General features: G+C 36.9%; 1 protein-coding gene across 1 annotated transcript in view; it reads right to left on the reverse strand.

The window, feature by feature from the left end:
- LOC139136772 (ubiquitin carboxyl-terminal hydrolase 5-like) overlaps positions 1-17,692 on the reverse strand; it is a 19,900-nt gene extending 2,208 nt beyond the window's left edge. The window contains 21 exon segments of the mRNA XM_070704599.1: positions 1,706-1,790; positions 4,706-4,817; positions 5,086-5,213; positions 5,743-5,845; positions 5,847-5,887; positions 6,497-6,601; positions 7,052-7,140; positions 7,650-7,830; positions 8,201-8,354; positions 9,202-9,324; positions 9,559-9,637; positions 9,975-10,046; positions 10,414-10,470; positions 10,894-11,033; positions 11,787-11,881; positions 12,231-12,466; positions 12,868-12,962; positions 13,768-13,889; positions 14,401-14,461; positions 14,959-15,084; positions 17,534-17,692. Of these exon segments, the coding sequence (XP_070560700.1) occupies positions 1,706-1,790; positions 4,706-4,817; positions 5,086-5,213; positions 5,743-5,845; positions 5,847-5,887; positions 6,497-6,601; positions 7,052-7,140; positions 7,650-7,830; positions 8,201-8,354; positions 9,202-9,324; positions 9,559-9,637; positions 9,975-10,046; positions 10,414-10,470; positions 10,894-11,033; positions 11,787-11,881; positions 12,231-12,466; positions 12,868-12,962; positions 13,768-13,889; positions 14,401-14,461; positions 14,959-15,084; positions 17,534-17,638 (2,309 nt within the window). The 5' untranslated portion in view covers positions 17,639-17,692.
- Positions 17,693-17,703: the final 11 nt, after the last annotated feature.

A 17,703-nucleotide genomic window follows, 5' to 3' on the forward strand; every position in this document is an offset into this window, starting at 1 on the left:
TTAATCTGTTTGAAGTACTAATATACTATAATTTAAAAAAGAAAAGTTCATGCAGAAACGGTAAAATATATTGTCAGCAATGTAGTGTTAATTTTTTTGACTTTACATCAAAATATGCCTTTGCTGGATACCAAATATATAGGGCGAAATATCAGCCATGTTCAGCAAACACACAACAGCATTGATCCTTTTCTAATTTGATTTGATTTGCTTATGTTATCCTTGTATGACAGTCAGTACAATATGGAACTTGAACACAACACAGTGAATAAGTATGCTGTAAATGAAATGGTGTGGCTGCATCCACATGCAGCAATAGGAGTGCCTTTGTCTCTCACCCCTCATTTCCAACCTGTCCCATCCCTGAAAAATAGTTTGGTCTTATATTTATAATGTTAATAATTTCTGTATTTGTTAAAATGTGCGCATCTCAAAAACTTTGATCATAAACATTTCATTGTTTTTCATAGCTGACCAATCAGTTAACCTGTTTATTTTGAATATTTGCGCATTTTTCCTCAGTATTTGACATTTTCTGAATACCTTCTTATTCAGTTTGTCATTTTCTAAAAGTTTAAATGCTCCATTGTGTGGTCAAGCTTTCCACAAACATCAAATGTGGTACTTCATATAGGAGGGTCTGCCTCTAGAGGGCGGCATCATGAACAGTGTTTGTTTGGTTAATTCCTCCACGTAAACTTCTGATTGTACTGTAAACATTGAACATGGCCGACGTCCGATTTTCCTGTCTAAAACTTTCACTCATTTTCGTTCATATGACTCTGAAACTCCAGGAAACGATTGGAAGAAAGGGTTATCTTGAAATATTGAGGTACTCGCCGATATTTTGCAAAATTAAATGAGAAAAAATGCAAGGAAAATGCCGACAGGCTTACACAATGACAGTTTTCAGACTCTGAGGCATATGATCATTTCTGCAGATTATGCAACAGGCCCAAATCACGTGAAGGCCATGAGGGGATATCCACGCAACTCAGTACCAAACACTAGCGCTCACAGAGTGAGCAAACACAAAGTGAGTACCCCTAGCGTCAGTAGTCTGTAATAGATTGTAGTCAACTAAGAAACCTTGGAGAAAGGCTTAACACTGTGGCTATGCTGCTAAGTCCCTTTTGATTTTTGTCATAGCTCAAAATCGTTCTCCCACACCTCAACCTGAGCCATGAACACCCCCACCAGTTTATGATATGACCCATCACAATGGCATGACGTCAACGGATCTTGACAGACGGAAGTCTTGACAGACGGAAGTTCTTGACAGCGCATATTGGTTTTCAACTCTAATACCTTCTCTGTCTATAAATAGACACGAGAAGGTAAAAATTCCCCAATATTTACCGATATTTGAAATTCAAAATGCTGCCATCCCTATGTTACCTCTATGGGGAAAAATAAATTATCTATTTTCACAAAACTGAGCCAGTGAAAAACTTTATTTACTCCAAGAGCTCAAAATAAGCCCCAACAGGTAGTAGGCAAAAACACATTGTACAAGTTTGAGTCTGGATATCTGTCCCTGAGAATTGTCTGGAATTGACATGGAGATTTAGCATTTCAAAAAGTAATAATGTTTGTTATATGGGGAATTTCTGTCTCATAATAACTGACACAGAAATTCACCAACTTGTGTGAGACATTCCATCTCAGTCCCTAAGGTTGGAGGATGAGGCTCTATTATTCTTACCTTCCTTCTTTCAGTACATGACATACGTAATGCCCACAAGATGTTGATGTTCCCATATGACTTATGAATGCTACCAGTTTGTATTCTGAAAGTGAAATGAAAGGATATGGATTGATCATGTACACAGTATGTGTGCTATTCAGTAGAAGGCACAGTTAGCTATGAGGCCTTACATTTGGAAAGGTTGACTATTTTTCCACTGCCAAAATGATCACATGACAAGTCTGATGTCAACAAACTGTTATAAAATACCGTCAATGACGCTGTACCTTCTCTAATGTGTGGCCAGGTCAGGTAATTGGTTGTTGGCATGGAGTTGTTGGTAAATAGTTGATGATGCGGCATGAGGTGGGATATGGACCCAAAGAACCCAAAAGATGATTAAATACATCAATCAAAAAAATTCTAAGCTACAGTATAAACTGCCTAAAGATAGTTCAATGTGGAAAAAAGTTAATAATCAGAAATAAGAATTAACAGTCCAAAATAGTAATGACGCACTTCCCTACTGACCTGAGTGCATGTGAAATACACAACCTGGCATCTGTAAATTTAATGTATACCAAGTGATCATTTTAAGTCACTTTTAACTGTTTTTAATGGATTTTCCAAAGAGTCCTGTGGAAATGATGAAAAACGCTTATCTGGTCTTGTGTTTGTAAAACCTCATGGCTGATAATTGTCATAGTATTGAAAAAAATTGAAAGTGAAGAAATTACTGTTTTTAATAGGCATATTTTCCTTGAAATACATGACCGTGTAAAGAATATATGCTAAAAGTGTTTAAGAGTAAATTTCTTTTCAAAAAATAATTTAATCTGTGACCAAAGGATTTTTATTCTTTGAGTTTACAAATTCAAACATTGCAATTTGTTCAATCACTTGTGCAGTGCAAAATTTATAAAATGACTGAAAAACAAAAAAATTGGCAGAATTACGTCTTTGTGATGTAAAATTATGGGTTGACATCACGATAATTGTTAATCTGTTCGAAGTACTACTATACTTTAATTTAAAAAAGAAGAGTTCATGCAGAAACGGTAACATATATTGTCAGCAATGTAGTCTTAATTTTGACTTTACATCAAAATATGCCTTTGCCGGATACCAAATATATAGGGCGAAATATTAAAATCAGCCATGTTCAGCAAAATCCACACAACACTAACAGCATTGATCCTTTTCTAATTTGATTTGATTTGCTTATGTTATCCTTGTATGACAGTCAGTACAATATGGAACTTGAACACAACACAGTGAATAAGTATGCTGTAAATGAAATGGTGTGGCTGCATCCACATGCAGCAATAGAAGTGCCTTTGTCTCTCACCCCTCATTTCCAACCTGTCCCATCCCTGAAAAAATAGTTTGGTCTTATATTTATAATGTTAATAATTTCTGTATTTGTTAAAATGTGCGCATCTCAAAAACTTTTGATCATAAACATTTTCATTGTTTTTTATAGCTGACCAGTCAGTTAACCTGTTTATTTTGAATATTTGCACATTTTTCCTCAGTATTTGACATTTTCAGAATACCTTCAATCTGTCATTTTCTAAACGTTTAAATGCTCCTTTGTGTGGTCAAGCTTTCCACAAGCATCAAATGTGGTACTTCATATAGGAAGGTCTGCCTCTAGAGGGCGGGCATCATGAACAGTGTTTGTTAGTTATTTCCTCCACATAAACTTCTGATTGTACTGTAAACATGAACATGGCCGACGTCCGATTTTCCTGTCTAAAACTTTCACTCATTTTCGTTCATATGACTCTGAAACTCAAGGAAACGATTGGGAAGAAAGAGTTATCTTGAAATATTGAGGTACTCGCCGATATTTTGCAAAATTAATGAGAAAAAATGCAAGGAAAATGCCGACAGGCTTACACAATGACGGTTTTCAGACTCAGAGGCATATGATCATCTGCAGTTATGCAACAGGCCCATATCACGTGAGGCCATGAGGGGATATCCACGCAACTCAGTACCAAACACTAGCGCACACAGAGTGAGCAAACACAAAGTGAGTACCCCTAACGTCAGCTCAGTAGTCTGTAATAGATCGTAGTCAACTAAGAAACCTTGGAGAAAGGCTTAACACTGTGGCTATATGCCGCTAAGTCCTTTTGATTTTTTGTCACAGCTCAAAATCGTTCTACTACACCTCAACCTGAGCCATAAACACCCCCACCAGTTTATGATATGACCCATCACAATAGCATGACGTCAACGGATCTTGACAGACGGAAGTATTGACAGACGGAAGTAGTTGACACCAGCATACTGTTTTTTCAACTCTAATACCTTCTCTGTCTATAAATAGACACGAGAAGGTAATAACACACTCCAGAAAAAGGAATGATCTTACTCAATGAATTACATATTCATATGCCAATTTACTCATAAAGATTGGTTTCAATCACAAAATATAGCTCTCATACTGTCATACAACATCGCACATACTCAAGAATACCGAGCAGTGGGCCTGACAAACATTTGTTTAGTAATATAACTGTTTAATTTAATACATCTTATATGCATTTATCAATTTTTCCTCAACCATTTTTCAGCTATACTTAAAATTTTTGAAACTCCTATTTTCACTTGGTATGATAAAGGATAAACTTGAAGATATGTCGCTAGAGGGCGCCCCTATCCTTGCTTACAGGGATTGGCTGACTGTCAGTAGCTTCATTGAGCAAAGGATCTTCTGGTCTTGGTTTATCATTGTTCAGAAGAAACAGAAGGACTGAGGATCGCCATCATTACCGGTAGACTAGGTAAAGGCAACTATCTGTTTTTATATATTGCTTGTTTCTTTAGCTCAGACCACTGCCTGTTCATATTGCCGGTCCTGGTGACCTCATATAGTAAATACACAAACCACAATGGACTGGCAGACAACGTTGAGGAAGCACTGGAATTAACTTGATGTTGGCTTTGTACACCACATAAAGGATGTATAGTCTCACATCTATTCGCAAAGAAGAAAGTGTCACTTACTTCCACTGCCATCTCTGTACTCCGGGCCGCTCTGCTCCGTTTCCATGGCATCAGATGTCAACTCATCAGCATGGCTGAATATCCAGTCTACAGCTCTCTCAACATTGTTGTCCTGAAAGAATACCCAGTCATTTTAAATGACCACAGTCCCCACCAAATATGAAGCCTGTCAATGCACTACAGTGAAAGTGTACAAATGTGATTATTTATAAGTGCACTTTCCAAGTCCAGAAGAGGCTAATAAGCACAAGAATGTGTGTTTTGTCACCATCATCATCACTATTTGTACAAGCCTAAGGATCTCTCAAGATCATTTCCAATAAATTCATGATTGTTGAAAACACAGTACAAAGTTACTCATACATCAACAAAATGCTTACTGTAGCTTTGAGTGCCTTTGTGGCTTGTTCTTTAGTGAACCCCATGCTCATTATCATGGCCAGATCTTGTTCCCTCACAGGCTGGGCAGCACTGCTCTTTCCACCTAACTGAAGTGGCACAGCAAAGTCTGCAAGACACACATATCATCATTCATTCTGAAAATTTTAGATGACAATTCTCTTTACATGGGGTTAACAATATCCCTCTAAAGTATACTGTTGATGTATCAAGGATTGACTAAAACTATAAACCTATCTCTCTATCATATAGATCGACTGGGGGGCCTTCATCAGATATTAGCTTGATTTTCCACTGCATTCTGCAACCCTTTCTAAACCACATGATGGTACAACTTCATTGTTTCCAAGGAAAAGTTGAACCTCTGCACCGGCAAAGACTGAAAAGCTTAAAATGCCATTGATCCACAGTTGGTTTCAACAATAATGCTATGTACAATAAAAGATCACTATAGTACCTCATTTTAAAGTAAGAGGCGGTGTCTTCCAATGCAAAAAGTTTTCTATGCTTTGGATAAATTATAGTTTCTGAGAAGTTATTATCAATTTTAAACTAACAGATGTACAGCAAACTCTCATGCTACATTGACAGTGACAGGTCAGATTTCTGTACAGAGAGCATACTGGTTGAAATCTTACCAGGATCTTCCATGTGTTGGAATACCCATTCCATGGCTGCTTCACTTCCTTGGTTGTTAGTGTGGTAGACAGCTTTCCTACACCCTTCTCTGTCAAATCCCATCATTAACCAACTGTTCCACTATTGCTTCATTGATTTGAGGTTCTGTTAGGAATTATACACGCACACATTCACGATATTCTACTTCTTAATGCTCATTTGACCACATTTACGGAATACTGACTTCAAACTACTGTCATCTCCAGTTCTCAATCACTTAATTCCATCAAATGCGAACTAATCAAATCTCAGAATAAATATCCTTGTAGCAGCTTTAAAGTATACTGTCACCTGTTCCAATTTTGCCACAGTTACCATGGAAAGAGAAAATCTAACCAATCACAGATTTTAAGCGGGTGGCTGATTTTTAAAAACAGCGCCCTCACACTGGTATTTTGAATACAAGGAACGCCCCTTTGACCATATATGGGCATATTTAGATTACAGGTGACTGTATACCTTTAATGTCAGGAAATTCATGTCATGGTACTGTATTGACATTGGTTCCAAATACTTTCTGAATGTATGGACTCTGAATAATTAAGATTAAAGATGAAGCAGTGGTTTATTCTTTTCAAAAGTGTTGTTGGAGCCATACTGCATGAAAAGTTACTAAAGAGTTTGAAAGTCTGCCCCATCTGAATTTGAGAAAACATGGACACACATCCTGATGAATTCAAACAGCATCACCATATACCAGTGTTACAAACTTACCCTGTGGAGGGCAATCACCTTCTGGTAACTCTGTCTCTCCAGCCTGAAGACCTTTGCCCCTCAGTGATGATAGATCTAATTCATCTGGTATATCAATACTCACATCTAAAGACAAACAGTCAAAAAGTGCAAAATCATTTCATTCAGTCACTAATGGTGTAAAAGTTGATTCTACCGTACAATTTCAGGTAAATCATTTTAATTTAACATATTTCAAGACACTGTTTTCACTTTTGGTTTCTCCATATTCATAACCATATAATTAAACTGCAAGTGAGCCCATTTGGATAAAGATAACTGATATCTGTCAGATATATATGCTCACAAGTTAATGTACAAGGATATGATTTTTTGATGTTGATCCTATTATGGCTTCATAGTTGATTTCAAGAAGGCATAACATTTTTCTATTAAGTCAGTGAATGCAAAAAAGCATACTGTCCTTTGAACATGCTAATATCTACTACATTCATAAAAATCTCTTTTCTGCATGGAGTCTCTCTGCATTGGAGGCAATAGGAATAAAGTTGATGTAATGCTATGCAAGTTGCTCACCTAGTTTCTTTGGTGTCCAGTCATCACTGAGTGTGAATTTCTTCATCTGAATCATTAAATAATCTGGAAATGAGGCAAGTTTTGTTGTTCTGGAAAGAATAAAAGGTGAAATTTTACTGAAGTCAACATTTATGAAGACTAAAGTTATGACCACGTCAGTGGTGACAAGAAGGACTGTACTTGTAGTCACCATGGCAGTAACTACAAAGCTACTGCCACTGACTTCACTGTGCAAGACATACTACAACTTGCAAGGACCTGAGAACTAATAACCGAACTACCCCTAAATATGGTAACAGCATAATTTTCAGTGAACTGTTGACTGAGAAAAGTTGGACATACCACTGCCTGATCGAAACTTCATCTAATTCATATGAGTAGCCATGGGTAGTTTCTTCAGTTTTGAAATTTCACAATAAAATGGTGCCTCACTTGAATATGAATCTATGAGGGTGGCTTTTACACAGACACGCATTCAACGAAGTTGCATTACATCAACTAAGGATGAACAGGCTGTCAAAGATGTATTCACTTGAACTGAATTCAGTACAGCAATCTTTGCCATGGTCAAGTTAAAAACTGCAAAGTTGACACTTACTTTGAAGCAGTTGATTTGGCTTGGATTGCACTACTGTAAAAATCATCCACTATTTCTGCTTGACTAAATGACTCTAGACATGCAGACAGTGGTATCCTCGGTCTAACAATCTCATCAATGCCTATTGGTTGCTTCTTCTCTTCACATTCCTTTTTCTTAATTTCAAAAGCTGCTACTTCATCTGAAATCAACAGATCACTCAGTCACATGCCTGTCACATGTTAATCACATGTTCACCATCATTAGTTGCCATATGAAAGTTATCACGCATTTCAAAGTTTTCCCTATCTCCAGTGTCATCAACTCTTGCTATTATCACTGCATTTTGGTCCACATTTTTGCCATCCTAGGTGTCATCAAATCTGCTATTATCATGCATTTAGCTATTTCATCCCAACCTCCCCCTATAAAGGACCAACTCTGTATCACAATTTGATGGTAAAAGGGGAGCCTTTGTCATGTCCCTGATCTGGCAACTATTCTCATTGACATCAAACTGATTTTTGTAACTATTTCTGCTTCTTGTCGGAAAAAAGTTGAAATTTATTTACCTTTATTTGTGGCTGATTCTAAAGGTATTGGTAATGCTAGCATGTAATCATCTCTGTTGGTATACCTAACTTGGCCTGATTGAACACACTGGATACGTTCCTCTACTTTGTATTTGAAACAGTCACACGGATTGGTCGTTCCTCTGCTGTTTTTCTGAAAACATGAAAGCCAAAAAAGTAATTACGCAGCTGAATGCACAGTTGGTAATGATGAATAATGTATTCAAATGGACATGATGGATGTCACAACTAATACGTCTCACACAGTCTCAGAGAGAACTCACACAAGTTTTGGTGACTTGTAATCTTGATCAGTGGGAAAATTAGTAGAAAGAGAATATTCCATGGTTTGGTCAGCATAAATGGTTACTTTTTGGGTAGAACAAGAAGCACATCCTGTGACTAATAACACTCATTTTAAAGTACTACAAGCTGTCTCACACTGCCTTGCAAGAAACTGAGACAAAACATACTAAGCACTTCTGACATAATATGTAAATAAATTGAATAGAGTGGCTGCTACTTTTGGTGTTAGAATGTAAAAACAAAAGTTTTCTTCAAAATCCTGCATGAGGGCGCCTATCAGGACACACTTTCTGCCAGAACCCATGCCACGGTGCTTATTTTCAAAGTCTTTGTTGTTGAAGCTGTCTTTCCATGACTGTAAGTACAGCTGTCCACTGGTAGCTGTTTGTTTAAAATAAAGTCTCTTCCCTTAATTTTAACAATTGTGTGAATTCCAAGTACAATTGCATATTTCAGAACATCACATGACTGGCTGTGTTGTGTCCTGGAACATTCATTGTGCATTGTGTCTTTTGAGGATACTGCTGTAGTCACTGGGTAAACTGTAATTGAAATGCTTCATGCAGGAATAATCTCAATGCTACAAAAACACAATATTTACTATACAAGAGGGTTTATTGAAATCCCTTACAAGGACAGTCCATATTCAAAATTATTTAAAAAAAAAAAACAGTGTTATGTTCTGTTCTTCCTACCTCTATAATATTGATGAGATGTAAGAAGTACTCCTGGGCATCTTGTTGTCTGTTTGTTGAGAATTCCATATGTCCTCTGCCAACCAGAGATTTGAACATTCTGGGTGCAATACCATCCTGTGCCTAAAATCAATAAGTGGAATGGATCTGATATTAGCAAGTCTTCACTAGTGTAATGAAATTCACTCGTAATATTTTACAATTTACAAATGATATACTCCAACACACATCCCCCATGATGGATACTTTATATGATTTTCTATTTCACAATTAATTCTCATCATATTATGATCTCGAAAATCTTCTTGATTATTGAATTCTTTCTATGTTGAAATCATCCATGAAAAGACAACCTACCTTTTCCGTCTCTTCCGTTTCTGTTGTCACAGGTTTGGTGGAATATTTTCCTGACAGCAGTCCATAGCCTAGTTTTGCCCTTAAATTATGAACAAATGACAACATCATGAACATAAAAAAAATTATTGGTAAGAGATTTCAGGAAGGATATACAAATGGCTGAGAAACCTGTCTGGAAGGTTCCTTTGTAGTAGATATCTACCTGATGTAATTATGAAAAGGAAAAACCACAAAAAAATTTCTTCAATAGTCTCTCATCCAATGAGCACCAATAACAAAACGGAGTTAGAAAACACCTGGTTTGATTATTGCCACTAGTCAAAACCAATGTGTTTTCATGTATCTGATAACAGAGTATCCTATTCTGAGCAAGCTTTCATTCCTTCTAAAGCAAGTAACGATAAAACTAGACTTACATTTGTGTGTTGAACTCGGATGTTGGGTCTGCTGATGACTGATTAAAGAGGATTTCTGCACTTTCAGCATATCTATTAACAAACAAGAGGTACATGTTCGTGTATAAATCCAAAAATTGAGACTGTACAATCAAAATGGTCTTACATGACATTACAAACCTCAAGCTGTGCAACCATTTATGATTACTATATCGTTCATCCTGTGTTGCATTTGACAACTGTCTGGGACACCTGAGATATTCTTGTGTTCACTGTAAGACATGACTGTCTTCAACAAATCCCTAGCCCTGAATCATAGGGGAATAATATTTCAAAATCCCTTCTGGGGCAGGAAACTAGAATTCTTGTTTCAGATGATTGCAATATGTATCTTGCTAATAGCCTGATTGACAAAAATGTTCTCCCATGGTCCCTAATGTCACTTCTGAAATATACTTACTTTTTAATGAAAGCTGGCACTGAAAATAACACTTGTACAACAGAGTTCATATAACAGCTGTAAAAACAAAACAAAGAAATCAAATTTTAGTAGCGAGACAAAATATGCCACCTCTTTCAGCTGTCATGTTTAGTCTAGGTACTGCTTGCGAAGTGGAAAATAAAATTCTATAATGTAGAAACACAATGCACTGAACTTCTGTCTACAAGGTGAATTGGAATTCTATCAAAAACATGTGAATCATTCCTACTGCCATGCAGTAACCAATTATTCCTCTTTTGTACTCCATACTAATACACAAAACACCCCAATTAAAACATGTATAAGAGTTAAAAACTTACACCATGATCTCACATATTTTATTGGCCTCATCCCTGTTTTGACAGAGTATTAGTCATGTATCGGTCAGATATCAATCTAAACGCGGCACTTCATATTATTTCAAATTCTATCACTATCAACAGCTGCTATTACATTTACCTATTTCCTAGATTTTGCATACCAGTATAACCTGGTCCGTAGAGTGGTGTTAATTTTTTACCAGCCTCTTGAATAGTATCCCACTCTGCCTTGAGTTGGTAGTTCAGATCTATTTCAAGCTCTGTCATTGTCTTATCTGTCTGAAAATTCAAATATAAAAAAAACATGCAATCATTTTCCTTGCTTGGATTCAAATTTATAAACAGAGTTTGTAGTCAGGTTTGTTCAAAGTAATTACGAAACGTGATTGCTTCAGCTGACCACCTGAAGTACACTACACATGCCATTAACCATCCCCACTGCAGCATTAATCAAACAGTTTTGTTGATTTTGTAAATGCCTTTATACTGAGTGATACAAATTCCATTTGTCTCGGCTTTTTGCATTTTATATACACAGCACATGTCATAATACTGACAATCCATGTCAACTGATACTAGACTGCCTAGAAACGTACAGTTAATAGTGCCTGGCGACAGAATACAACTTTGAAATACCTTCTATTCAGTTCAAATATAGTTGCAGATACTAGGCTCAAAAAAGAACTAGTATTTGAAACTATAAAGTAGATCCAGGATTATTCTGTGCTATTAGTGAAATTATGGAGCTATGGTATTCCTGGTTATCAGAAAAGCAGGCATGAAATGGCCTAAACTTGTAACTTATAATGATCCACGTAATAATATGTATGGTACATTGCAGAATACACATAAGCTGACCACAACAATACAATCAGCGACCCTAGGATAGCCCAACAGATGACAGATTTGAAATTTATGTCATTCAGTATCTTTGCCAAGCAGGAAGCCTGATAATTTCATTTAGGTTCCTGATCATTCTCTTCCCTGTTAATTCTGAGAGGCAATTTCAACAAACTGGGTAGCTGAAGTTACCTTTTCCATTGCCATCATGTTGATACCAAAGTGTTGCAGATGTTGTGCAAGGTAGGGATCTTCAACCATGTCATCTTCATCATATGAATAGACATCTAAAATTTATGGAGAAAATGTCAAATGCTGTCACTATGTGGCAATTTTGTTGTATGTACCGATAGCAATTTCTATTTGAGTTCCAACAGCATGGTAAATACACGATATTCAGCCTATACATATCAATAACTTAGTTTTAAGACTTAAAGCACAATTTAAATCTATATTGTCATGTAAATGTCATATTCTATATTTTCACAAATACAATTTGACATTTGTAATCAAACCTTTTGGAAACAGAGTGATAAATACGGCTTTAGAGCGGATAGGCAACTATGACCTTCTGTTTTTGCACCAATAATGTAGACCAGACTGTTCAGTGAGTGCATACATGTATTGATTACTCACCAGCGCCATTGGGAGTAATGGTGCCTAACTTGACTGCCAGAGGAAATTTGTGTCTCTCATAGTGCTCCAGGGCATGGTTGTTACCCCCTGAGCCATCAAAGTACCGACGTCCACACAAAATACTACCATCTGTCAAATTCAACCACAGGTTGTCTGTCTTGTCACACATCTCACACTTCCAACCTTTTGGAGGAACTTTCTTGCCATTGTCGTGTTGTACCAAGTCTGCTGCATGTCTGAAAATATTTAAAATTTACACATTACACTACATTATATGGACACATTAATGTTGAAATTACCTCAAGATGTGCTGTGACTTGTAAGATATTCAGATGGTTGATCACGGAAATTAAAAGCTTTATGGCCAATAAAACTGTCTACTTCTTAGACTGACTGCTATGACATTGAAGATAACAATACGAATATTCAGACAAGAACTTAAACAAGCACTGCTGGTAAAGATTTTTTTCATATTTTATGCAAATTGGGAAAAAGCATTACTCATGTTGGTTATGCACAGCTCTTACCAGATCATTGTTAATCACAGAATATGCTTTTCTCATCTGAGAGTCATGAACTGCAATTATGATGATAGCAATTGCCATGAAGCAAATACCACAGATGGAAGGTAACTCACTTTGATACAATCCGTTTCTCTCCATCCCAGGCTGAGATTTCTTCTTTTCTGGCGGCAGATTCAGCTGATAGTATTCCAGCAATACAAAGCTGAATCTGTTGGGAGTCAAACAGTAATTTAGATGACATTCCACCGTACACCATCATATATGATTGTAAGCTTATACTAAACTAAGAGACATGAAGTAGAAAAACGTGTGCGAAAATAGCGAGAAATGGCACTTTCTCGCTTTTTGTGAGAATGCTGCCAGATTTCATTTTTTCTTGCGGTCATTGAGAGAGAATTTATTTTCTCACCATGAATCTGCAAGAAACATAATTCTTGTGATGTGAGAATTTGTATTTGCATGATTATTCTTTCTCGCAGATTAACAGCGAAAAAAACAAATTCCAGCGAAAAAACAAATTCCCACTGTTTGAGTGCGAGTAAAAATGAAATCTTGCTGCATTCTTGTAAAAAAGCCAGTAAGTGTCCATTTCTCGTTATTTTCTTGAAATTTTTTCTACTAGTTCTTTACGAAGTTCATGTACTAATCTTTATAATACACAGTTTATCATCATAGTTATTTTCCTTTAGTTTTGGTTTGCTGTTAGCTAACCACCTTTATGAATGATCAATACTTTCAGCACGGTGCCTCTGCACAAGAGTTTCAGTTTGTGAATACCTTCAATAAACTGTACAATACTGATCATTACAGTAATTTGATAACAAGGATGTGTAAACATTGAGGAGATGGCTTGGGATTCTCACTTTGTGGTGAGTCTCTACTTCTCAGATAAACTAATATAGTGTTGCCTATTTTGTACATCAATGTTAAGAAGGTGAGCTTTGCTTGTGTAGCTCAACAAAGCAAACAGTACAAATTTGTAGAAGTCAAACTATACTATTGAGTATCAGCACCTTTTCTGGAATACTGGCATTTGGCAACGGCACATCAGCAAAATCTGGTAGGATCACTACAGAGTTCCTTTCTTCATAGTCATATTCTTGCTCGTCTTCCACATCAAAACCACCTTCAACACCTGGAACGAATCGGAAAAAATTGTTTAAGAATTCACAGACCTGCGTGAGTGTCTATTCCATGATATTTTTACTGGAGACGGAAGCTCTTAATTCAACAGATGAATCATGCCAACAAACATACTTTTTCATCATTGTCTACCTCTATCAACCAAAGTTTAAGTAAATTCCACCTGTGGAAGCTGGAAATTGACATTAGCTATGTCATACTGGGTTGATAATACAATGTCTTTACAATATTTTATCATGAAACACACTGAACGTTCCACATGATCCACATAATTCAGAGATCTGAAAATTTACACACAAGAGGATTGTTATCTGCACATATAGGGATTCTATCAAGTGCATGCATTGGAGAAACTTGACTATTAATTATTTTGTGATCGATCACATGTTTTTCCTGTATTAATTACATTTACTTTTGCATTCTTTCAATTTCTAATTGAAATGAATTAAAAATAAAGAAATCATATGGCATCTGTGCTCAAATGAGTGAAATCTTCAACGTACCAATTGCAAGTCTGGTTGGTTTCTTCTTTGGGGGATCATCTATAGTTTCTGTTTTTGGTTTCTGCAATAGGTAGATTTTTAGTCACTTGTCATGCTGATTCTATGTTGGCTTACTTTGCAAGATGTATTTTCATAGCATTAGGTTTTGGTAATCAGGGTTTTCAACAAGGGGATTTTGAGGGGTGGGCCAACCCTCAGTATTTGGAACATACTATTGATATGTTAACAACAATATAAGAAAATGCATTTTCATAACAAAAGAATATGCAAGTTATACACTATTATTCAAATCGGTGGACCCTCTGTTTTTCCAAGCAGTGGAGAACACTGTAAAATCTGTGTTGTCTTCAATACTTTGCTTAGACCCACTTACGAAATATATATGGGTGCAAAGTTTGCTACAAAATGTGATTAACATGTATGGTAAATGATTGAAGTGCCAAGCGCAGCTCTATGAATCTCAATCTACCTAGACAGATGTCCGTGTTCAAAAGATAGACAGCACACAAGCTAAGCATACAATAAATTGTTAATCAATCACACAGCTTTCAAACTTACTGGTTTCTTGATTGTTTTCAGGTGAAAGTAGAGAGAATTTCCGGTCTTGTGAAAATGTCTCATGACATGTTCCTTACCAAAGCCAAGAAACGTGTTCATGCAGACATATAGCCCAGTGTCTGATTCCTGTCATTGAAGAAAAAAGTAAGAAAGAAATGTGTCATGAGCTGAACTGAAATGAAACTCTGTCTATACAGATGTGTTTTGAAGCATTCTGCTGCTTAGACCTCCTGCAACCCATTACTACAATATTAAGTGTCAAGGAGAATTTCAAAACATAATTCTGTTGTCAGCTTGTTGCACTTATTGTAACTTTCTGTACGTAGACAGGTGTTCAATAAATCAATGTACTGAGAACACCATTTCCTAAAGTTGCTATCTGTTTCAAAGGCACTAGGTTTCTGTAGCTGTGATATCGCAATGGTGCTAGTGACAATTATTTATCGAAGGCACTCGGGTCAAGGGTCACCATCACAGTACTGCTGCGAACCAACCCATAGGCTGATTTGGTAGTTTACTACAATACCGATTGGTGTCGCCGATTTACCTCGCAAAATAATGAAATATATTTGTCTTTGAATAAATAAACTTGTATCATCTTTATCATTGACTAACTCATTCTCTACGCCTGCTAACTACCTTGACGATAAGAATATGTATTTTCAACCATTTTCCCATGAACTGTCGACAGTTTCTGTGTTGTTTGCCCGCTTGCGAGTACAATGCACTGAATACGTTGGAGGCCAAAAGTTCAAATTCAAGCAGGAACCGTCAAAGGCTCACAGAAAAACGGACAAAAATACATGTTGTCACAGTCAGAATAGTTAGCAGGAGTACCAATGAGTCGTAGATAGTCAGTGATACAGTAGGTTTAATTTATTCAAAGATTAATCTATTTTACTATTTTGCAAGCTAAATCAGCGACACCGATCGGTGTCGTAGTAAACTACAAAAAAGCCTATGGGTTGGCTCGCAGCGGTAATGTGGCGGTGACCCTTGACCCAAGCGTGTTCGATAGCTGAGACTAGAACTACTAGCGTAAAGTTGGCGTCATACTCATACTCATCCTCAGCCTCAGGGGTCACGCGAAAATGAGGATGAGGATGACGCTACAGCGTCAGCTTCACCGGCGTCAGATCCGATTATTCCCGAATGCGTCTGATGGAATGGTAAGTGTAAAAAACGACTTTAAAAATGTGCTCCAAGTTTCATATCACTGTAAATGTTAATCAAAACACAGTTGGGTTTGTATTTCATAATATTTAGTAAACTCTCTGCTTCTCACGATGTAGTTACAACGCAACATTCTCAGCCCTTAATTTCAATTTAAAGTTCAAAGGTGGCGTTGACTTTTCAGGCCCCGAGTCATAGTTCTACAAGTTAATTGTTTTACATATCCTCTGAATAATTAGGGCTTTCATATCGCCTCTCATAGTGGCGATTTTTACAAATTTCGGACCATGTATACCTTTTTGCACCAATTTTTGGAAAATCTTAACGCAAGAGTTGAGAGGATACCAACAAACACATCATGGATCCATGGACTGAAAATTACGAACATTTCCAAAATCTAGCCTGTATGAGATATTCTAACGATTAAAAATTACCTGCGAACCAGTTTTAACGATTCAAAAGAAAGTTGAGAAAGAATGGAGTTGTTATTTTCATAAGTTACGGGCGAATTTTATCATTTATCTGTCATCGGGTAGCGTAACTTCGGCAATCTTCGGATACAACGCTGAAGCTGACGCTGCCGCGCTGAGTAGCGTCATTTTCAGCGTCAGCTAGAAAGGTCACCTGAGGCTGAGGATGAGGATGAGGATGACGCCAACTTTACGCTCGTACTAGAACCACTGCAATATCACAGCTATGGGTTTCTGTTAATATTTGTACATGTCAGTCAAACAATATATCAAATGATACGTGTGCACAATCATATGAAGCCCTGGATAAACGTGACCTAGACTTTTGTCTTTAGTACTTTCTAACCATTATACCCCTATATTCACACTAATGCTGAACTGAGAGGAAATGACAGAAACTGCTGAATCATGAATGATTTCCACCATTACAGCTTTCATATAAGCTTTACCTGGAAAAAAACATGGGTGAACAGGCTCAACTAATTGAGAACATTTGCAAATAATATAGACACGGTCAATGGTTACGTTTTTCTAGTACCGTGTTTCAATAAACTCAGTAAACTCAAACTAAACTCTGTTCTCAATCTCACTGAGTCACTTGATTTGTAGTCGGTCTCATTTCTACCTCCATCATCGGAGTCAATGTTCAAAATGATTTCGAATACTTTGATATAAATTGATCAAAATTCCATAAATAAAATACAACTGCATTCTGATTTTCCACAACCGCAAGCAAGAAATCCCCGTCACGCAGGATGGAAGACAGAGAGAAGTGATATCAATTGTCAATACCATGCATCACGATCAGTGATGTTGCTGCTCAATGAATCAGTGAAATTGTGAATGAACGAACCCGGAAGATGGTCGACTGCGCACCACTGATGACTGTACGGGAAGCTTTCGATTAACTGTATACTTCTTTAAGTACTTACCGGGTTATCGAAAGAAAAGCAGCATTCATCCTTGTAGACTTTATCTCCGCCCTGTGGGATTTTGACGGAATCTTGGAAAGCATGCAGAACCTCGACGGCTGCCATTTTGAAAATATAACCCTCTAAATTATCGCGAGAGTTCACGAGAATTAATGCTAACCAATCAATGG

This window comes from Ptychodera flava, chromosome 7, assembly GCF_041260155.1.
Source record: "Ptychodera flava strain L36383 chromosome 7, AS_Pfla_20210202, whole genome shotgun sequence".
Lineage (NCBI taxonomy): Eukaryota > Metazoa > Hemichordata > Enteropneusta > Ptychoderidae > Ptychodera > Ptychodera flava.